This window comes from Struthio camelus, chromosome 1 (assembly GCF_040807025.1).
Source record: "Struthio camelus isolate bStrCam1 chromosome 1, bStrCam1.hap1, whole genome shotgun sequence".
Classification (NCBI taxonomy): domain Eukaryota; kingdom Metazoa; phylum Chordata; class Aves; order Struthioniformes; family Struthionidae; genus Struthio; species Struthio camelus.
In genome coordinates, this window is record NC_090942.1 from 64,517,338 (window position 1) to 64,539,720 (window position 22,383).

The following is a 22,383-nucleotide window of genomic DNA, read 5'->3' on the forward strand; positions in this document are numbered from 1 at the left end:
TCAGTTAAAGCTACAGGTCTTTCCGCACAGGAGAAGCTGTCGCTGTTGTCACTGTGCCAGCATGGCTGTGGCAGCGCTGCTCCCCCACCGACATGCCACATGGTGCCAGCAGCACGTGTTTTTCTTGTGTCGCAGTTATGTCATCTCTGCCATGGCACAGGTAAAGCCAATAGCTGCTGCTTTCTGCCAGCACGGCTCTTTCTGCAAACTGGGAGGGTTGCTGGCAAGGCGCTATCAGCCAGAGGGTAGGAAGTTTTCCACAGGGCTGGAAAAGCCACGCTGTTGATACGCTTGTGAAGTTGGCCTGGGCTGAGGGGCGATGCATAGTGCTGCACTTCCCCAAGCTGCGGCTCTGCTTCTTCCTACTTTTTACCTGCCGTGATGTCCTTGTTAACGAAAACTTTAGAAGTTAAAGCAGACAGGAAACTCTTGGAGAGCTGGTTTCAGCAAGGAGCAGATTGCTGGTCTGCTCAGCTGTGATTGCATGTGACTTCAGGTGCTTGTGTGAAAATGAAGCTATCTGGGGCTGATTCAGGCCATGCAGGCGTGCCTATGAGGATGCCAAGCGTGGTGGGCAAGGAGGAAGGCTTCTGGGGCAGCACACTCAAATGCGATAGGCAGTATCTTAGTATTTTCTTAACATTTTCTCTTTTTTTTTTTTCCCACGCTAGTGAAATCAGTAGGGAGCGGCATAATAGACTTGCCCATGGGAACTGTAGTGAACTGCAATGGGGCACTGCTAAAAAGCTGTGAGTTTTTTTGTTTGTTCTCCCTTTATTTTAAAGAAAAGCTTGAGAGAAAAACCCATGAAGGCCTAGCCCTGCCTGGTGTTTCTGTGGGGGGGAAAAGTGCTAGGACGAGCACAGAGTTAGAGGGGCAGCACGGACTTTGTTTTCTCCAAGGCAGCGCTCCAGGCCCGTCTGTGCAGCACAACGCCCTGCTGTAGCAAGGTGGCTCCAGCTGCCCTTGCAAATCGGACTCAGGCCAGTTGCAGCAGCCAGGCTGCACGCGAGCTGCCCAGCCCTCTGCAGACCCGAGCATGTTCATGCAGCACCTTGTCAGGCTATCAGGGCTGGCTTCTATTCCACGGTGGCCACCTCCACACGGGTGCTGCTGTGGTTCCCACCACAACCTTGCTGGCTTGTCCCTGCTGCTGGCCACTGCCAAAGCCAGGAGGCACGTGGGTGCTTCACTATCCTTGCCCATTCGGCCTGTTGCCTCTCGGGGAGCATGAGGTCATGCCAAGAGAAGGCACTGGGTCTCTGAAGAAAGGAGCATCATCACCAATCTGACTTCCATTGCTGAAAGTTCTTATTTTTTTACAAGCTGAAATATTTCCATGATGCAAAAAACATAAGCAGCCCGAGATTACCCTTGGAAAAAGAACATACCAAGTTGCTGATAAAGACAGACCAGTTGAGACGGGCGTATTTATAGATCTTGTTTTCATGTCAACATGCCCATTGCAGCTGGTGAAGATAGGGCTGCCGCCAGCCAGCCTGCGACAGCCTTCTCCTGTGGGAGCTGTCCTTGACGTATGCTGCCCCATCTCCCAGTGCCAACCAAGAAGCTGTCAAAGGTGTATCTTGCTTGACTGACAATAAAACTAGATGTGTGACCCTAGTGATGATCACTCAGCAGCCTTGATAGATATGAATCATTGCAGAAGATGATCTACTTAAAAAATGCTCTTAGTGCTCAGGGTTAATTGCAATTAGCCTGTAGAATAATGTTCATATCTGCTTAATTTCAGTATCCAAGTCCTCCCATGTTAATTTTATTTTAATCTATTTTTATCTGAGTACTCTGTTACATCAAAACTGAAACTAAATTATTTACTGGGGGAGAGCAGTATGTTCTGTTTCAGCTTCACCTTTCCTTTCTGAATTTCTCACCTGTGATTCCTGCTGAAAGTTGATCTGGCAATTAATACTGCAAGAATGATGAGTACAAAAGTGTTTTATGCAATAGAAAATGTCTGAAGGGAAATAAAAGAAGAAACTGCACTGCTGTTACATAAATGATTCAATTTGTAATGAAACATCTTTTGAATGTTAACTATTACCCAAATGCTTTTTGTCAGCTTGCAGTTAAACATGTCCATTTCTGAGGGAGGCTGAGAATACTTTGCATAATTATCATTATATGTTTCTTTTCCTTTCCTAATTTTTTTCTCTGCTTAGTTCAGAAAGGGCCTATTCCAAAGTCTCTTGAAGCAGTCAGTGAAAAGGCTGCTGCTGGCCTCAGTGATTTTTAGATAGGATTGAAAATGAAGGCTTTGTTTGATAAGTTCAGACACAATAGCAGCCTTATAAATTCATTGCCTGACACAAATTTGGATTTATTTCGCTCCTTATGCGTAAGAAGTTCACATTTCAGTGTTGTGACTCTCCAGTGTCCAAGGAGTCACGAAGAATGATAGGACTCTCCAAAGTTTTCCGTAGTTTGGTTTCAGTGCATCACATGAACTCCTGTCTCCATAGGGGTATTCTGGCACTCAAAGCACAGACATCAGCACCAAAAGCTACATGGGTCTTCCTTTGCTTTGGCTTTCACTTCCATGTAGTTCTAAATGCGTGACTCAGTTTACTTTAAAACCATATACTTCCCTGCTCCTCTCCCAGGAGACTATTCCACAGTGCGTAGAGCTGCTGGTCAGCTTCTTCTGAAAATTATTAGGAGGCAATACCTACCGTTGAGTAGATTTTGTGCCACAGTGAGAGCTTCAAACATAAGTTTTTCTGCTGAGCTAAGTATTATCCTTGAAACATCACCATCAGGTGTGGCTCTCGGGATCATTGCCTTTGTCACACACACACGCATATACGCATACCCTCACTCTGTCTATATAAATATATTTTCTGTGTACATATATTATATTTTATATTCTAAATGAATCTGAATGCTGCTGAAGTCCTGTTGCATCCCTGCAGCGAACAGCATGACGGTAACTGAGCGGTAGCACCATACATAACTTGGTGCAAAACACACAACCCCTGAGAGCACAGCAAACCACATACATCAACTGTGGCCTGACAGACAAGAGGAAAATATGATCAGAGGACAAATCCCTTTCTTACAGAAGACACTTGAGGTCAATTCAACTACACTCCTACTCTGGTTTTAATGTACCTGAGGTGCTACTCCATTTAACTATGGCAATGAAAGGCAGCTTTGAAAGTTCACCAATTAATGTTCTATGTAGCCACTCAAAGCCTTCCTGATAGTGGAGCTAAGCATGGAGTGTAGCTCAGATACTGCTCCTGGAAACTCCTACAGGTGCATTAAACTTTCCTAGGCTGATGAAAATTAAGATACCCCGGGCTGAAGGTTTTGTGCGTTTGGGACCTCCCTTAGTTTTGTGCGTTGACGCACTTAAGTTGATACTTACTAGTTGTTATTCACTAGGGCTCTACATGGAAGAGATCTCACAAAAGAGATCTTAGTAATAAAAGACGAAGAAGTTGCTAGGTACTGTGTGCTATTGCTGGTATCACAGCAGAGGCTCTATCTTTTATGCTGGTTTTGTAGATAACAAAATCTCCAAGTGCAGAAGAGGCACCTAGTGGGAGGGCAGAGCCTGCTTGTTAGCAACCAGATTTCTTAGTCTGTATCGTGGGGTGATCTCCCTCCTAGAGTGGACTTTATTTATAAATAAAAGAACAAGGTACTTAGAGAAATGCCCAACTACAAGCAGGTAAATCTAATGCCAATTATATTGTGTGTCCAACAGAGAGGGGATCATTTTGATTGACATCTTCATTGAAAATGAAGAGTGTCCATCTAGCTACCTATGAACAGGGGATTTGATTTTTGAAACTAGGAAAACTGGGGGAAAAAAACCAAGGATACAAAGATTTCATTACTGAAATGAAAGAAGAGGAGAGGAGATGTGCTTTCTGTAAGTTCAGAGGAAAATGGACCTGGCATTTTGAAAAACTTTGCAAACAGCTTTGTGTTTTCCAGCCCCAGGCTGGGTTTGATACTGGACAAATGTTGAGCTAGCGGCACTGGCGTAACCCTGCGCTCCCCCTCCAGCAATTCCCTAGGAGAGAGGCCGAGACGAGGTCCCCGGGGTGGGCCGGGCTCCCTGAGAAAAGCTCCCTTCGGTTGCCCCTGGCAGAGCTGCAGGTGCGCACAGTGAGCCGCTGATCCGAGCCCCGGCTCCTGTGGCAATCGGAGCGGATCCCTTCCCTCTTCCCCGCTCCTCTGAATAGCATCCACTGTAGTGGCTCGTCAGCAGCAGCAATAACCTGACCTCTAATAGCAAGATTATTTTAAAATAACGTTCTGACTTCTGAATACCAAAGGAATGAAATAGGATATACTTTCTGCTTCTGTCCTCTGCCTGGGAAGAGGGAGAAAAAAGGGTGAGATAGATGGCTTTGTTGCTGTGCTTCGTACTCCCTCTTCAGCTAATTGCATTCGGTGGCTCGCGCAGCTAGGGTTTCTTTGGTGACGAAGCGTGCGTTGTGAGCCTCCGCCGCTCCCCTGCCCAGCTCGCTTTAAGTGTAGCTGAGTGTAATTGTGGCTGTGAACAGAAGGAGCATGGGCTAACTGTTGCGCAAAGCAAACAGATATCGTCAAGTGAATATGACTCTGGTGGGAGGAAGAATAAGCTGTAGTTTGAGTGGTAGGGGGAATAGCCTGAGAAACCATTTTATTTTATCATGTCAATACAGCTCAGTCAAGAAGTGAACGATGATTCCTATTATTTAGCATTATAACTGGGGCTGCTAGGCGATGCCCTTCCTTACCTGTACCCGCTTCTCCTCAGCGCTACGTGGTGGAGGTGACGCTTTTGCGTTTGATGAGTGGCTGACGGCAATGATTTCACTTCTGCCTTGCTGCAAGATAATTTCTCAATTTCTAACACAAAGTCCAAAGTTTTCTCAGGCCTTAGCTCTCTTTCTTTGGTAACATCAATAAAAAAAGCAGAGCCGACTGACTCCGGCTGGTACAGGAAGAGCAAAATGCAGCCAAAGCAGGTGGGAAGCCAGAGAGCACCACAGTCTCATGGTGCTCCGTGTCGGGGCCTCGTTGCCAGCTCCAGCAGTACAGGGCTGCCAAGCTTTAGGCCTGCCTGCCAGAATTGCCTCATAATTTTAAATGCCTCTGTTTGGGGCTGCACAGCTTAGACAGCTGGCTTTCAGAAAGTAGCGAGAACCCTCTCTCACTAGCCGGCCTACGAGGGCCGCTCCTTGTTACTTTTGAATAGAAAACCTTTGTAGTAGAAAGCTCGCTATTGTTACTAACCTTTCTGCATTGTTCCCTTGGACAAACTATACCCTGCTGCTTGTCAGGTCAGGGTTACTGGGCACCTATGAAAGCCTGGGCCCAAGAAAGCATTTCTTCAGTGAATAATTTACATATACCCATGCATTATCGTTAGCTCTCCTTTGGAGATAAAATTTCTTCTTATGGATGCTACCCTTAATAGTGACCCAACAACCCTTATTTAATGGAACGAAGCCTTATTTCCACTGACCTCAGTTGGAGTTGTGCCACTGATTTTAGCAGGGGTAGAATTTCTCTCATGAGCCCTTCCTTTTGCAGCTGAAGTGCAGGAAAGCATAGAGAGCATCCTTTTTGCACCATGCAACATCTGTTATTTTGAGCAATAAGAATCAAGTTCCCGGCTCTTATAGTTGCCGCATGCTAGCATTACTGTCCTGACAGAGCCCCTTTCCTATACGCTTCGCTGTATAGCTCCACCAGTCCCTTGGTTGGATGAAATCGGTAATCTCCTACTGTTCTTTTGTCCTTCACTTGTGTGACTTTGGTAAGGAAAAAACAGGGAGAAGACAGCATAGTAGTTTTCCACCTTCCCGAGGACTGATACTCCATGCAGTGTTTGCAAAATTTTATTGGGTTATAGATCTCAGAGTACAGCAGGTTTAAAAGCTCTTGCTTGTTTTCAGATTGCCTGTGCTGTGCGAGCAAGCACGCCTGATTTGTTATTAATCCCAACAAGCTGCATGCTGCCACAACACAGCTTGTTCTTGTCACGGATGGGACGTGAGAGGTTGTGACCGAGCCAGAGAGCTCTGGGTCCAGGCCACCCTGGGACTGTTTTAGAGCAGAAAGCGTTTCCCTTCTCTGGTCTAGACCAGCTCAAACCTTAAAAGACAAGGTTTTCAGTGTCCTCTGTGAGACAGGGAAGTTAAGCTCCGTGCTTACTTGCTTGCGGCCAGCAGCTGAAGTGGCAGCTCCGGTCGGCTGGAGCCACGCAGGGGAGCAAGGTAAGCCCGACCGCTCTCAGTGCTGAGCTCCACGTTTGCAGCCATACCAAAAAGCAATACTGATATCGGTGTGTGATGGGATTTCTGCCTGGCTGAGGAAAGAGGTCGCCTCTTCCACCTAGGAAAGGGCCGGGGAGAGTGGACACAGAGGACTGAGAAGTCAGTCCAAGTAAGGCACTTCTCCAAAGCAGTTATGAGCGCTTACAGCACCGGGCTTTACCCTCCCCGAAACCTGGTGTGTTTTTGGTGTGGTGTAACACTGCTGGAAAATACCAAACGGAGAAAGTGTGAGTGAATTTTTTTTTTTTTTTTTAGTGAACCATTCTGACAGCTGCCCCGTTTGGGACTGTCTGAAGTGAGAACGGTCTGTATCCCTCAGCACCGGGGTGGAAAGGGTTTCCTTGTTGAAAAGAGGTTTCTATTTCTTTTTTTTTTTTCCTCTCATTCCAAAATGAGAGTTAGCCTGAGGGTTTTTTCCCTGACTGATTACAAAGAAAAAATAGAGTCCTTGGACTTGGATGGATTAAAGCACTTTAGCTAAAATCATTCCAAACATTTTGTTTGGGTTTTGATCTTATAACTTTTAAGACTTTAGTATTTTTTGTGTAAGTTAACTGCAAGTGTAAAAATACTGCTTCGAATTAAAATTCTCACACTTTTCAGTTAAAGAAGTTAAGATGGGACATTCTGATGATTTTTAGTTCTTTGAAATTCAGAGCTGGGGAATTCTTGATGTGGACTTTTCCACATGAACAGTCTGGGTCTCTTGCAGCTTTTGTGTCTTCCTGTGAAAAAATATATTTCACTGAAAAATTCCCAGCCAGCTGCAGTGGTTATATCCTTATTCAACTCAGTAGAGCCGGCACATGATATTTTTTTTTTAACAAGGGATTAGTTATCATAGATTGCATTTTCTGCACCTGAAATCATTTAGTGAACAAGTACAGAGAATAAGGCAAGGAAAACTCACAGCACAACTGAGCAAACACAAAGTAGAGACTGCAGTGCTTTCTGTTAGGCAGACCTTTAATTCCTTGCACAATGTTTCTATCACATTTAAAAGAAGTCCTTCATGCTTTATAAAGGACATGATTAGAATTTACATAAAACGGGAGGAGAAAAGTATTGCAAGACAAGGTTGATGGAGAGGGAACAGATTAAGGACAATTGCCTTCCCACCTCTCTCAGTAGGTGGAAATAAGGTCATAAAGGGATTAGTTTCGCCGTTTAAAAAAATGTGTGTATGTTTGCTATAAAATTCTTAAAATTATATGCATGCAAGTATTTCTTGCATGCAAATACTACTGGGCAGTAGTAATTGTTATATTTGCACATGCAAATTAGTTAATTTTGTGCAAGAATGACTACAGGCAATTTATATGTTCATTACCCAAAGTAAATAATGATACGCAAATAGACCAAAAGAACATTCATGAAATGCATAATACTTTCTATGTCTCATTTAAAAAAAGAACCCTTTATGAGGAGAAAATGTTTTTTAAATATAAACATTTGTTTTAATTGTTTAAAATATTCCTCTTCTCCCCATCCCCATACAAACATGCTTCAGGTATGTTTGCAATGTCGTGTTCTCACTGTTGGTGAAATTGATAAAAACCAGTCTGACTTCTTTCCTCCATCTAATTTCAAGGGTGAGATCAATGGGTTATCTTCTGTGTTTTGTGGAAGACAAAGAGAAATTGAGTCCTTCACAGGCTCGGCATCCAAAAACCAAATAAAAGCCCACAGTCCAGTGTTCTGGAGTATCCTTGGCCCAGCAGAGGTCAGGGCAGGGCACTCCCTTGTTGTCTGACCCATGGGACCAGTGGCTCCCTTCTCTCCCCCCATCACCCCCATGCATTACCCACCCATCATCATGCTATTGGAGTGCACCTTCATGAGAGTCTGAGGGGCTCCTGCTTTTAGGAGGTGAGGAGACCTTTGTGAAAGATGAGCTGGGATCTAGCCTTGGATCCAGGCTAGATCCTGCATCCTGACTCACTGAAACCAATGTTCATGCAGTGCTTGGCCCCTCACAGTACTTCCCAGGACGACGACGGTGCTGCTGGCCGAGGCCTCCACGGACACCCCAGGAGGAGGAGGGTGGGCGAAATGTCCTCCATCTTCCGGAGTGAGGAGATGAGCCTGATGCAGCTCTTCCTTCAGGTGGAGGCTGCCTACTGCTGTGTGGCTGAGCTTGGGGAGCTGGGCCTGGTTCAGTTCAGAGATGTAAGTAGTGCCTGTCTCCGCCAGTCAGCCAGTTCGCATGGCCACTGAAACCCTGGGAGATGCACTCCTTGGGGTGCTTATCCTTTCTCCTCCAGCACTTCATGGGGAGATTGCAATCCTCAGAGCAGACAGAGCAGGGGAGAGCCCATGGGGGTGAGCAGGACCTCCTCAAAGCCATTCAGAAAGCGGGGTGCCCATCTGAGACCCAACTTCTCCCTGAGCCACCCGACAGCTCCTTGGACATCCCTGCGCAACCTCAGGGTGGTTTCCTCCACCACCATAAAACAGGGGCTCTCCTCAGTTGTGACCTCTGCTGTCCCACCAAGGCTAGGAGAAATGGGTCTGGTAAGGCTGGAATGTCCTTGGCCTTAGGAGATCCACGGTATGGCTCTTCCCTTAGGAGCCTATAAGATACAGCAATGTAAATGGTGACTGTTTGCATGACGTTAAAAATGTGTGTGGTGGTGAGCAGCATCAAGCCCAAGGCTTGCTTTCCGTCCTTTTTCTAGCTGAATGTGAATGTCAACAGCTTCCAGAGAAAGTTTGTGAATGAAGTGAGAAGGTGTGAATCCTTGGAGAGGATCCTGCGTAAGTAAATGCTTGTGAAATGCATTCGGCTTTCCACCAACTGCTTGTCTGGGATTTATTTCTTTGTTAAGTGCTTTCACACTGTGAAACAGAATTAGTGGTAAAAATGGTGGTATTTTCATGTGAGTTCCTGAAAATGTTTTGTATGCGTCAGCTAATTACCAATTCACCCCATATGGGCAAGAAATTATTACCCCTGTCTTGAAAATAGTTAACCGAACTGAAAGGAGGTTAATTAGCTTACATAAAATCACAAAATAAATCTGGGGCTGGGCAGGAGACTCGATCCAGATACGCTGACTCTCACCCCAGTGCTCCAGCCATTGGCGTATGCCTCCTGTGGCTAAGTACTTCAGCCTGGTGGCAAATCCTTAAAATACGAGCAGCAGGACTAGTGGAGCCTGGTTTCCTATGGATTTGTGTCCTGCAAGCTCTGTACTCCCCACTGCAATAATATGCATGTCCATCATATTCACAGTAACAAGGACAGCATATGCTGTCGCTAGAGCAGAACTGTGCAGGTGCCGGTCAATCTACAGTTGTCCTGGAAGGGCTTAGTGTCCTCTGGGGCCTTTGTTATGGCAAGGTCACATCCAAGAGCCAAATCCCTAATACTTGGGGAAGAAGGGCTGGTTCTGCTGCTTGCGACCTGTTGCTCACACCTGCAGGGACACCTGTGAAATGCCCCTTCGCATCCAGTGCTCCACCTGCTGAAGAGCTGAATAAGGAAGACAGTGAATTAATAGCTGTGGTACTTACTAGAAGGCATGTAGGTAAACCTAAAGACTGGGATTTAGCCCTGATCTGAGCAGCTGCCACTGCTCTAGGAGAACCGGCCTCCTCACTGAGTAGAGAAGCTAGGTGTTAGATTGTTGATGGTTGCATATATTCACTGGGATGATGGACCCTGAATATCAGCTGACCCTTGTCACACTTCACATAACGAGTGTGATGCCTTGACCTGGCAGGGGGTTTAGCAGCAGCCAGTGACCAGGAAGATGCAGCAGAGATCACCCTGTATCAAGATTCTTGTGTCCTTTCCTTGCAGGTTTTCTGGAAAACGAGATGGAAGGCAATGTTGAGATGGTCAAACTAGAAAAGTACCCAGAGACCCCCCTGCCTCGGGAAATGATTGATATGGAGGTACAGAATTTGGAGTGAGCCAGGGGGAGCGGAAAGGGGACACACACCTGGGTGTCCACGTAATGTACTCGATGCAGACCCTATGCCAGGAGTGATGCAGTAATTTAGGCTGGAACAGCTCTTCCTGCCTGAGGAGATGCTCCCCAAATCACTGTTTCAGCAGTTAGATTAAAGCTGATTTTGTTGCATGTTCCTAAAGGAGACCACTCTTTTTACCTTCCCTTATGTAAGTCCTTGTCCCACATATTGATGGGAAAGGCATCACTGCCCCAGAAACCCCTCCATCATCCTTTAGGAAAGAATAAAAAAGTTTTTGGGGATTAGTCAGGAGAATTAATGTTAAAACCTGCTTCACTGCATACAAACCCAAAGGCTGTCTGTGCTGTTGGGAGTATGGCTATGGTATAGCAACACTGGTGCCTGACACAAGTATTCAGTAAATCTGGATCCAGGACTGTTGAGTAGTGAGAGCTCTCTGCTCTCACTGGAAACCACTAAGCACCAGTGGGAGCGGAGGGCACTCAGACCTGGGGGTTTGGGGTTGTGATATGCCTTGACAGTATGCATTTTTTCACGTGTGCAGGGATTACTTTCTTGTAGCTCAACTGAAAGCTAAGTTTGCAGACTGGATCGTTTTTCAGTGCTGCATATCTAGATGACTGGGAAGGAAAACTGTGCTTCCTAGGGGCTTAGGCTTCACAGAGAAAGGTGGTTGCCTGCTGTATTCCTAGACCTTCATCCTCACTGATTTTTGCCCTGTAACTAAAGAACCTAGGCTAATAGCCCTGTGGTAGCTCCTTTTGCAGTCAGTGGACTTAAAAGTCATCTCACCTGGGTCTGAGCTGTCCTGCAAGGAACCCCAGAGACGTGGAGACTCAGGCACCTAACCTTGGCAGGGTGTACCCACCTGCAGTTAGGTCAGGTGAATTCTAGTTCTATTCCCTAAATAGGACAAAGCACCCAACAGAGAACGTAGGCGTGGGAAAATGAAGTGTTGACATTAATAAATATCTTTCTGCAAACTCAATACTTACTAAAAGTGCTCATTGAATAGTTCTGTATCTTCCTCTCCCCCTCCCCCACCTTAAAAACAATCTATTGTTTGAGATGTGATATCAGCTTGGTAAAGGGTCTTTGGGCTGCTTCTGAGTTTTCCTGCATGTGCTTGGATCCTAAACAGATGGTACTGGAGAAACTTGAGGCCGAGCTGCTGGAAGCCAACCAGAACCAGCAAACTCTGAAGCAGAACTTCCTTGAGCTGACAGAGCTCAAACATCTGCTGAAGAAAACACAGGACTTTTTTGAGGTGAGCTCTTCCAGCAGAGATGCTGAAGGTTCCTAAAAATGTTCATATTTTCGTTGTGTGTTGTTGTCACTGATTTTTAAGCAAAGCCCAGTTCTCTTGCCACAAGTCTGTAAGGTCATGTTTCAAATGTACCTCAGTCACTTTGGAGCCTGCATCTCTCTGTGATTCAATGGAGTGCAAGAACTTGGTGCCTGGATTTCTTTTGAAAACAAGATTTATGCTTTTAGGTTGCTAAGATAAATTTGATGCTTCCTCCCTTAAACTCTGTGGAAAACTATCTTTGAGGGGAACAATGTCAGGAGAAAGAGGTGAAAAATTTTCAAACTGGGAGTATTGAATTGTTTTTAAAACTAATGTTTTCCAGACAGAAACCAATCTGCCGGATGATTTCTTCAATGAAGACACATCTGGCCTACTGGAGCTAAGAAGTACTCCTGCCGCTGCAGCTGCCAAGCTGGGGTCCGTATTGGTAAAGGCTCAGGGTTTGGCGAGATTTCCTGTTTTGACCCACATTAGCTGATACACTTCCTTCAGCTTTTTAGCACAGGTTGCTCGCCAGCCTCTTCAGGGTAGCTGACTAATCAGGGTGAAAGAGTGGCTGTACTCTGAAAGGGAGAAGTTATCATCAAAACTATGGTTAGGATATGGGCTAAGGAGGCAAATGGACTTTTACTTCCAGGCCACCCAATTCCAGTGAGCCCTTTAGTAGGTGTTAACTGAAAATCAGTAGCTTACGACATCTTATGTGTAAGTTTTGGACTGGGGCAGCGGAGTGTCAGCCTGGTCACCCCAGATGGAGGTGTAGCCACAGCAAAAAGGCACGTGTTTGCTTGTTTTTGGGGTTTGTCTGTAATAGAAAGCAGCACCACATTTGAGAGTTAGTGGAGTAGAAACACCACAGAGCATAATGCTGATAAGTTGGCAGCCCGCTTTCCCTTACATCTAGATCAGATATGTGTGGTTAAACTTACTGACAGTTTTCTCCCAGGCTGGTACTTCTAGCTGTTCACGCTGGTTTTTCTGAAGTCCCATTCAGCTCTTATATGAGTAAAGCATATGTCTGTAGAGGGCTTGCCTTGGTGAGTGTATGTACTAGTATACCATGGTATGCTTCAGAGGTGCAGAGTGATGATTCTGGGAAAGGGGAAACAGGAAGGAATGGATGTGTACCGCCACTTCAAAACTGCTACCTGCTACCTCTGTCATTCAGTCACTCTCTGTATGTGTGACTTTAAACACCTCTCCATTCCTTCATTTTTAATCAGAATTGTCCCTTTTTCATTTTTTGATGATGTGGGGAGGACTTCAGTGTTTTAGAAGAAGAACAACAAGATCAAGTCAGAAGTTTAAGAGATAAGAGCCAGGCTTGAACTTTTCAGCAACAAGTTCTTTCTTAGAAGTGTCTAGAGTGGCAGCAGAGCCCTGGCTATCATGGACTATAAAGCATGAGATTGCAAACTCACATGTGCTAAAAGCCCCAAAAGACTTAGAACGGGCTCATAATTTATTTATCTTTTAACTCTGCTCAGATTCACAGCAGGGGTAATAAAGAGGGAAAGGATGATACCCTTCGAGCGTTTACTGTGGCGAGCCTGCAGGGGAAACATCTATCTGCGGTACACTGAAATGGATGCTCCCCTGGAGGACCCTGTCACGGTAGGCACTGACCTGTTTTTCCTTCACTCTGCTCCTCACGCATGCACGTAACTTGCAAAAACCGAACGGCTGCCCTGGCCACCCGGCCGCGCTGGCTGCCTAACTCGGAGTTGGGTGTCTGAAGGCAGCCTGTAGAAGAAAGGAAGGAAAATTTGAGGACGGAAGAATTATTTTTGACATTGTTTTCCCCTTTTGGCACTATTGATGTGGCTTTGTCCTACCTGGTTAAGCCTCAGCTCAGTGGTTTACATTCTGGGGGAAAAGAACAAATCAGCAAAGAGGCTGCCTAGGAAAAAAAATCTTTTCTGCGCTGGATGCTTTAAATTCTGCTTGGATTGCATTGCAGAGAGAAGAGATGAAAAAGAATGTGTTCATTATCTTCTATCAAGGAGAGCAGCTTAAACAAAAAATCAAGAAGATTTGTGACGGGTAAGGCAGGCTCATGAGCAGGTCGCAATGACTCTTGCAGAGGAGTTGACTTGTCAGCATGGGCTGGAGCTGGAGATGAGAGCTCTGTGCTCTGCCTTTCCACTCCACCACGATATTCCCTTCTGCTTTTCAGTTCTGCTGCTCCTAATCATAAAGTATATACATCACCTTGGCATCTGAAAATTAAAGTCCTAAATTTTCCAAAGTGACTTAGAGATGTTGGGAGCTTCAGTAGCTAGGTTTTTAACTTGAGACATCTTAAAGGCGACTACTTTAAAAAAATATTTAGCTTCCTTCCCCTGCAAATCAGGGGCCTTAATAGATGTTATGACTTGGGCGTTCAGAACATGGTAATCCCCACACTTATTTCCAGCCTTACTGTGTTTCAGCCTGAAAAGATGATGCTGTAGTTTACTGAATCCTTTCACAAGGCCTCTGGGCAATATCTGTGTAATCAGAGACAGAGCCCAGAAGAAAAACGGCTTCAGGCTTCGTACAGCCTATCTTGTTTCCACCTTGTTAAGCAGCTTAAAAAGATAATTCAGTCTGAATATTTTGTTACTGTTTCATAATACTGATGAGTGATAGGCTTTGTTACTGAGTAAGTCAGATTTGACAGGGGGATCTGTATGCTGTCACCGAATCCATTTCAGATATAACCCCTTGGCCGGGTGAGGCCAGCGAAGCTCTTCCAGCCTGCGGAGTTTTGCACGGAGGGAAGAGGAGAAGGAACAATTGCTCTTACCTGGCAGGTGCACTTGGAGCAGATCTTTCCTGGGTTAAATCAGAACAAAAATCAGGCGACGGTCAGTTCATTCAGCTGAGAGGACTAACTTCAGTCCAAATCAATCCCATGAACTGAAAACCCCCTGCAACCTTTTAGGAATTCCTACATTTGGGAACTTGGCCATCCTCCATGCCGTCTGTGGACAGGGCAGGGCGATGCTCGTCCAGAGAGCAACTCAGCCCACCTGACATACAGGGTGTGCCTCTCTGTCAGTGGGGTCCGGGCACCACTGGAAATGTGAGCAGATTCCCCCAGTGTGGGCTGTGGTACACAATGATGTTAGAAGGTGGTCACGTGGATGTGGTGGTAGGTCCATAGAAAATAACTTAGATTAATCTCTCTCAATCTTTTGTAAGTGAAGGAAAACATTCCCACATGAGACAGATCCCCCAGATGTCCTTTGCAGAGCTAGCACACTGGTTTTCATTTAATGCCAGATAATCAATCTAGATTTGAAATTGTCCTTTATCTCTTTTCTTCTCCCTTTTGGTATTTGTTGCTCGCTAACATGCACATGTATGTGGATGTTTTGTTGAGTGGCTCTTTTTTTTTCTAACGTACTAATATCATGCCTCTCCTTTTTGCTCTGTGGGTCATCAGCCATCCCTGGTACACAGGTCAAGACGTTTTGATCTGGTCCATCTTTAAGGCAGGGTTAACTATACCTAAAGCAGATGGCAGTGCCATTCCATCCCCAGCAGGACATTTCTGCTTAGCCCTAAGTCCTCATTCACAGCAAGTAAATATCCTGCAAAAATCATGGGACTGGTATAAGCCCGTCTCCTGCAAGGCAGGGTAAGATTTGTTTGCAGAGCAGCGCACTTCAGGTTATGCTTGTAGTCCCTGCTTGACTCTAATTGGTAACATTAGTCTGCCAATTTCAGGAGCATCAAGTCCATGCACAAATTTATTAGTGAAAGGTGTAGAGGGAACAGGCAGGAGGAAAATGTAAGATTTTTTTTTCCCTTCTTTTCTTGTGGCTGCCTCAGTGCTAATGTGAATACTAAACTGGGTTTATCAATGTAAGGATTCCCTGCTGAATTCTTCTGGAGCTCTCAGAGATGTCTGTGCCGTTAGGGCGAAGCTGATACTCAGTATGCAAAATGGCTGTTAAAAGATCAAAGCAACATTGCTGCAATAACCTTATTGGAAATGTGGGAACTGTGCAGCATGGAGGAATAAGCTTTCAAGTTTGATTAAAAATCCTTATTAAAGATGAACTAAGAGCTATGAAGAATAGGAAGCTGGAAATAATTAGATAGGGTGAATAACCTTTGGAAATGAATGCCAGGTGTTGAGTGAGGAGAGATTCAATTCTGAAAAGGGAAGTTTAGCTGAAGAGAGCATGCTGGCATTACACGGAGCTCAGGGCTGATCTCTAGGAAACTGCTGTGTGTTTTGTTCAATTTGCAACTGTCCTCACTTGTGTCTTTGCTGGAACTGATTTTGGAGAGCGAGCGCTGATGTATTCTGTGCTCAGGTGAAGCCAGCACATGATGTTTTTTTGTTTTTTTGCACACAGAGCGTGCATGTTTTTGTCTCCTAAGCAGGGATATAACTGTGTGGGCCTGTTACGCACTTTATCTTCTTTTAATTTCATTGCAAGTACACAAAGGCAGACCTTCAGCTCCCCTGAAGGATGGTGGAAGAGTGTCATCTTGCGTGGGTAGCAGGCCTGATGCTCCCTCCCCTGTGCTGTTCTCCTCCCCTGTAATCAGGAATGCTCTCTTTCTGCAGAACAGCAATAAGGAAGGACAACACTTCTGATGCCCTGGAAGGGGTAGGCAATGGTACAAGTACTAGGTATCACGGAACAAACTGAGCAGGAAAAGATAGAGCAGTCTCTGCTTTGCTAGTTGCTACAGCACCTTAGCTCAGGTAGGGTCTATACGTGCTCAGAGCCTTGCAGCAGCGAGGTCCCAGCAGGACGTCTGTGCACCCACTCTTTTTGAACCAGATGCACACTGGCACTTGCTTTGCAGGCAGAGTAGTTGGCTCTACACCTTTCCGATAGATGTACAACTTATTTACTTCTAATTGGTGTCATATAGGCCCAAGCCTTAGAGTCCATACATGCTGCAATGTATTGTACTGTTACACTAGTAGCACTTGTAGCCATACTAGCGAAGATCATATATTGTATACTATAGATAAAGCAATGTACAGCAGCTGCAAGGAGACAAGACCTTCAGTCACATAATAAAAGCCTACGTTAGCCCCTATAATACTGTGCTAAACAAACCAGCTGCACCTCCCAAATACAGCCTTGAGGGTAAGCTTGTGAAAGGGTTTATACTGGCCTAGCCACTCGTATGCTGACATGACAGATACCACGGTCAGGGCGTCTAAAGGAGTTCACCGATCCTTCCTTTGCTCCCAAGCTGTTTAGCCGAACAGACGGACCAGAAGTCAAGAGCCGGCTCTATGGGCTTTCTCCATTTATTTAATCCTAGAAATACAGGCATTTTTTAAAAAGGCTTATTTATTTATACAGGCTGCACACGCTAAGGGTGTTTGATTGCTCTGCAGCTCTGTAGCTCAGTTGATGCCGTCCCCCCCGTGACTGTGTAAGGGTAGTGCAGAGACAGTGGCATGATATTTTTCCAGCCTCAGTGAAAGAGGGACATCTGTTGGCTGTTATGTTAGCAAGGCAGGCTTTACCAAGGTTATTTTCTTGTGGCTCTTTGCAGTCCTTGCATTGAAGGAGAAGCCAATGCCCTGCCACAGGAGAAAATGAGGAGAGGGATTGTCCCAGCAGCTCCCCAAGATGTTAGCAGGGCTTCTTTTTTTGTGTGTGTGAGAACAACAGAGGCACCTGTGTATTAGTGCAGATCAGTTCATAGCATCATGCATCCCAGTCGATGCATCTATGACAGGGAGTGCTCTATCAGCTAGAACAGCCAAAGAGATCCTTTCTCTGCGAGGGGGGATAAATAGGCCTTTCGGACATATCTGGTAGGCCGCAGGCAACTTTATTCAGCAGTAGTATGCAAAAAGTATATAGTATCAGGCCTGGAATAAAGTCCAGTTTCCCCACCTCTGAGCTTAGAAGAGCCCCGATGAAGAAGCCGATCAAATAAATGGCATTTTTCACTTCTCTCTTACTGAGGCTAGATTTCGTGCCACAGTCTATCCCTGTCCAGAGTCCGCAACCGAGCGTCGAGAAATGCTTGATGGAGTAAACACAAGGATCGAGGATTTAAACACAGTAAGTGGTGGCACCTTCCCTGGGGCCCTAACCTGCAGGGCTGACTGTGGGGTCCAGAGCTGCCTGCCCAGGAGCAGCCTCGCCGCTGGAGTGCAGGACTGCAGCTGTGCTGTGCTCTGCCTGCCCATTTACCCTCCCAGCAGCTGTCAGGGGACAGCCTCAATTTGTAGGGGGCAGACTCAGTCTGCTGCTGTTGACCGTGCAGTCAGCAGTCAGAGGTTTAGGCCGCATGATGTGGGGCTATGGGGTGGGCTCTAGGTCAACCATCAGGCTGAAGGTGTCACAACCAAACTGCACATTGTGCAAGCTGTCCTGGATGGTTACATCTACCTCTTATAGCATGGCTTTCCTCATCAGACCTCAAAGGACGCTAGTCGCGTCCTGTTGGTGGGTCACAGAGGTGGGAAGTGGCTTGGCTGCAGTATCTCAACAGGCCACTGTCAGGGCTAAGCCCACCACCTTTGCTTCAGCCCATCTCCTGCAAAGAGGTGCCACCAAACTCCTTGTACTGCCCTGCCTCACCTCAGAGCCTATTAAAAAAATCTTTTTGAAACTTCCCTAGGAACGCTTTGTGGAAGAACTGGGCTCTTGTGTGCAGGGTGTAGTCCCACCACACTGGGCTCAGAGGGGACTCTCAATTTTTTTTAATATTTAAACTAGATTTTCTTTACTGAGGAAACCTATCTTGGGGCCATTGTCACATAAGCAATGGAAATCCAAGACTGCTTTCCTAGAGGGACAAGCCTCCAATCTCTCTGCCCCAGCATTTAGTGTAGGCCTGAAAACTACTGAGCTGAGTGAGCAGTGGGTACTCACTAGCTTGCAAACCCATGTATCAGAACTACATGCATTTCAGAAAGACTCCTGTGTGTGACCTTTGCATTGTCACGCATTAAAGTCAGTGGGTCCTGAAGCAAGAGTGAATAGACACCCTGTTTGCCTGAGGCTGCCCAGTCCCACTGTCATCCCCTCTGTGGATGCCCATGACAACCTAGCTGGCATGCAAGCCTGCTCCAGAACTGACTTTCGGTCCTGAGTACCACAGGCAGCCAGGCCTCTTCAGCTATGCAAGCTACACAGATTTTCTTCCTAAAACAAGTATCCCTGTCACTGATCTGTGCAGTGGCACTGTGGTGGCCGTGTGACAATTAGGGGTTCAGCAGGGCAGTAAGCTGTAGCTATAGCAAGACAAACTTGTCCTTTGGAGCACAGAGCCTGGGAGCAGGCTCTGCGACGTGCTCCAAAGCTGCCACACAGAGCTACCCGCTGGAGACAGATAGCAGGGTGGGAGCCCACGGCGAGACGCGACAGGTTGATAAACAATGAGTAAGGCACCAATCCTGCAGCCACAGCTCAGCAGCTCCTGAAGTTCTCCTCTGCACTTATGGAGGCTCAATGCCACACAGGGCAAGCCCTTAGCAAACAGCATCATGTGCCCTGCGTCAGGTGTTCCCATGTTAGACATGCACAGATTGTGCTCCATGATGTTCGGCTCATTCATATGAACGCTCCCTTTCCACAGCCTCCTTCCACCTGCCTTCCCAAAACAACTGCTGAGTGGATCATGCTACCTCCTCCTTCCTATTTTGAGCGCTGCTTGTGGTGTGCTTACAGGTGATAACCCAAACTGAGTCCCACCGCCAGCGACTGCTGCATCAGGCAGCAACCAACTTGTGGTCCTGGGGGATCAAGGTGAAGAAAATCAAGGCCATCTACCACATTCTGAATTGCTGTAACATCGATGTCACCCAGCAGTGTGTCATTGCGGAGATCTGGTTCCCAGTGGCTGATGCTGGCCGGATAAAAAGAGCTCTCCATCAGGGAATGGTAAGAGGCTAATGCTTTGGGTCCCTGAAGCCCATATTGAAACCACATTGCTCATATGTTGAGCATATGTTCAGGCTTCTGTCTGTTACTATAATGCTGAGCTCCTTTTTCTGTTTTAATTAAAGTTGAGGTTGTCATGTGATCACTTGGCCTCAGGAAGTTTATGGCTAACACTAAATCTTGGCAGGTTTGTGATCAACCCATAGCAGTCAGCAGTGCTGGCAACTTCTCTGCACAGGAATCACCAGCACAGGGAACAGGAAAGCCTGGATAATAGCAAAGAGTTGAGATCTAACGCCCTTGAGCTAGGCTTTCGTGTTGCTGTCTATACATGTTTGGACAGCAATGTTGGTGCTGTGGGACTGACTCCTCTCTACTAGCCACCCTGGTTGCATCTGTCCTTGTCACCTGGTTTGCAGGAGCGAAGTGGCTCTACCATTGCCCCTATCCTGACTGCTGTGCACACCAGGATGGCACCTCCCACCTTCAACAGGACCAACAAGTTCACAGCTGGCTTTCAGAACATCGTGGATGCGTACGGCGTGGGCAACTACAGGGAGATGAACCCAGGTGAGAAAATGCTTGGCTACCTGCACCTGGCTTGCCAGAGCCAAAGCAAAGCCTTGAAATTCCATCACCATCCTAAACTCATTGCTGATTGAAAAATCTGAGTCATATTTTCTGCTGGTTAAAATTAGTACTGTTCTGGTGCATAGCACAGATTTTTTCAGGCACAGAATTTGCCTGTCTGTCTTCAGTGATTGATTTAGGCAGGAGTAACAAACTACACAAATACAGGATGGGTAGTAAATGTCAAGGTAGCAACTCCACAGTAAAAGACCTAAGCTCACAAGGGAAATATAAACTGACCTTGTAATACTGAGGCAAAAAAGACCAACATCAAATCAGGATATATAAGCAAGAATTTGGTCTGCAAAATATGTGAAGAGATACATCTGCTTTACTCAGCACTGACAAGGCCTCAGCTATGGAGGACTGTTTTGGCAAAATGCCTGAGAAAAGTGTGAAGTGGTTGTAGAGAATCCCAAGGAGACCACGGAGAACAAACAGAAGCCTAGAAATGGGGGCCAATGGGAAAGGATTGAATGAACTCAGATTGTTTATATTGAGAAGACTGAGAAACATGCTAGTAATCTTAAAATACTTTTTTGCATTTCAAAAAAGAATGCAATTGTGTATTCACTGTTTTTATGATGATGGGAAAAGAAAAGATAGGTTAAAATGGAATGGAAGATGCAAGGAAAATCTTCACCTAGTGGTGAAGTTAGTGGTGCAGTTAGTGGTGAAGTTAGTTCAGCACTAGATTTGATTGCCTGGTGATTTGGGGAGACATCAGCGGAGGCCTTTAAGAACAGGTCAGGAACGGCTTGATGGAGTGGACTGCTCCTCTGCTGAGGTCCTCTTGTTTAGGAGAAGCTGAGCTTCTCGCTTTTTCCTTCCCACAGCTCCGTACACTATCATCACCTTCCCCTTCCTGTTTGCGGTGATGTTTGGGGATTGTGGCCATGGCGCTGTCATGCTGGGCTTTGCACTCTGGATGGTCAGTAATGAGAAGAGCCTTTTGGCCCAGAAGAGCACTAACGAGGTGAGTACCACAGAACTGATGCACTCTATTAACCTAGCAAAAGGTTCCTCCCAATTTGATAAAGGGGGCATCTAGCCTCCCAAAGGCTGAATGTTGTTCCTTCCAAGATACTCACAAGCACTAAGGTAGAGATTTGACAAGTAATTCTGCCTACTTCTACACAGAGGGTCAGACAGGCTAGAGGGACCCGGAGTTTCCTATGAATGGTTGTAGATGTTTATTTGTGCTGTCATGTCATCAGCATCTGCCTTTGCCTGTGTGGGCCAGGGCTTTCTGGAAATCAGAGCTTCCCATCCATGGCCCTCTCTCTGGTTAGCCCAGCCGTACTCTCAGAAAGCAGCTTCTGTCAAAACCAGCAGCAACTCCTGAGGGCATCACACTCTGGTGAGTTAGGCTGTCTGTCTGGGAGCTGGAATATGCTTTAGGAACTGAACATCATGGGGTTTTTAGTGCCCTATTTATGTGCGTATAGGTTAGAGTCCAATAGCCAGGTACTGACCATGCTGTGGTCACTGGTACCAGAGAGCAGATGCGCCTAGATGAACTGGATTTAGTCTTCTGTGACAAAATCTGAGGAGCGGAGCTGGGCTGGAGCTGGAGGGTAGGCACTGAGTGCAGCAATTATAAGAACAAATATTTACTGTGGCCCAAGCAGGTGGACGTTTTTAGCAGAATGAGAAGCTGGACTGCAGGTGGGGAGTGTCTTATTTTGCCGTGATTACCGGAAAAAACCAAAGCATGGCAGAGGGCATGAAACGATTGCTGCAAGAGAAATCCCTTTCGCTGAGGCCCACCGTCTGATGGGACTGGAGGTATTTCAGTCACCTCCTCTGGGTCTGCCTTCTTCCCTTGCAGATCTGGAACACCTTTTTCAGTGGGCGCTACCTGATCCTGCTCATGGGCATATTCTCCATGTATACTGGCTTAATCTACAATGACTGCTTCTCCAAGTCATTCAACATCTTTGGCTCTTCCTGGCATATCATCCCCATGTTTAAAAATAACACTTGGAAGTAAGTGGCTAAATGTGGGAAACAAGTCAAAACATGCCAAGTGGAGCGCGTAGGCTTTAAAAGAAAGACGCACTGAATATCTGTGCGGAGAGGGGAAGTACTCCCGGCTGTGGTTTCAGTCATGAATGAATCAGAGGTTTTGTCTGACACACACGCAGATAAAAACACTACTGAAATGGAAATGCAGCATCCCTGGGACCAAACCTATTTGTCCTGTCACTGCCATTCATAAAACCTGAAGTCTGCCGGACTAGTACGTAGAGAATTATCAGTGCAATGGAGGGCCATCATTATGTAGGACCCATTTCCACGCACATCTACATGTGCACACAAGCCCGGGATAGAAGTT

At 46.1% G+C, this 22,383-nt stretch overlaps 1 protein-coding gene across 1 annotated transcript in view; it reads left to right on the forward strand.

The window, feature by feature from the left end:
- Window positions 1–6,151: 6,151 nt before the first annotated feature.
- Window positions 6,152–22,383, forward strand: part of ATP6V0A4 (ATPase H+ transporting V0 subunit a4) — a 30,309-nt gene continuing 14,077 nt past the window's right edge. The window contains exons 1-13 of the mRNA XM_009679955.2: window positions 6,152–6,242; window positions 8,282–8,471; window positions 8,981–9,059; window positions 10,108–10,202; window positions 11,383–11,508; window positions 11,873–11,967; window positions 13,038–13,164; window positions 13,511–13,593; window positions 17,495–17,588; window positions 19,203–19,415; window positions 19,835–19,985; window positions 20,882–21,021; window positions 21,877–22,034. Coding sequence (XP_009678250.2) covers window positions 8,355–8,471; window positions 8,981–9,059; window positions 10,108–10,202; window positions 11,383–11,508; window positions 11,873–11,967; window positions 13,038–13,164; window positions 13,511–13,593; window positions 17,495–17,588; window positions 19,203–19,415; window positions 19,835–19,985; window positions 20,882–21,021; window positions 21,877–22,034 — 1,478 coding nt within the window. The 5' untranslated portion in view covers window positions 6,152–6,242; window positions 8,282–8,354. The remainder of the gene's footprint in view (window positions 6,243–8,281; window positions 8,472–8,980; window positions 9,060–10,107; window positions 10,203–11,382; window positions 11,509–11,872; window positions 11,968–13,037; window positions 13,165–13,510; window positions 13,594–17,494; window positions 17,589–19,202; window positions 19,416–19,834; window positions 19,986–20,881; window positions 21,022–21,876; window positions 22,035–22,383) is intronic.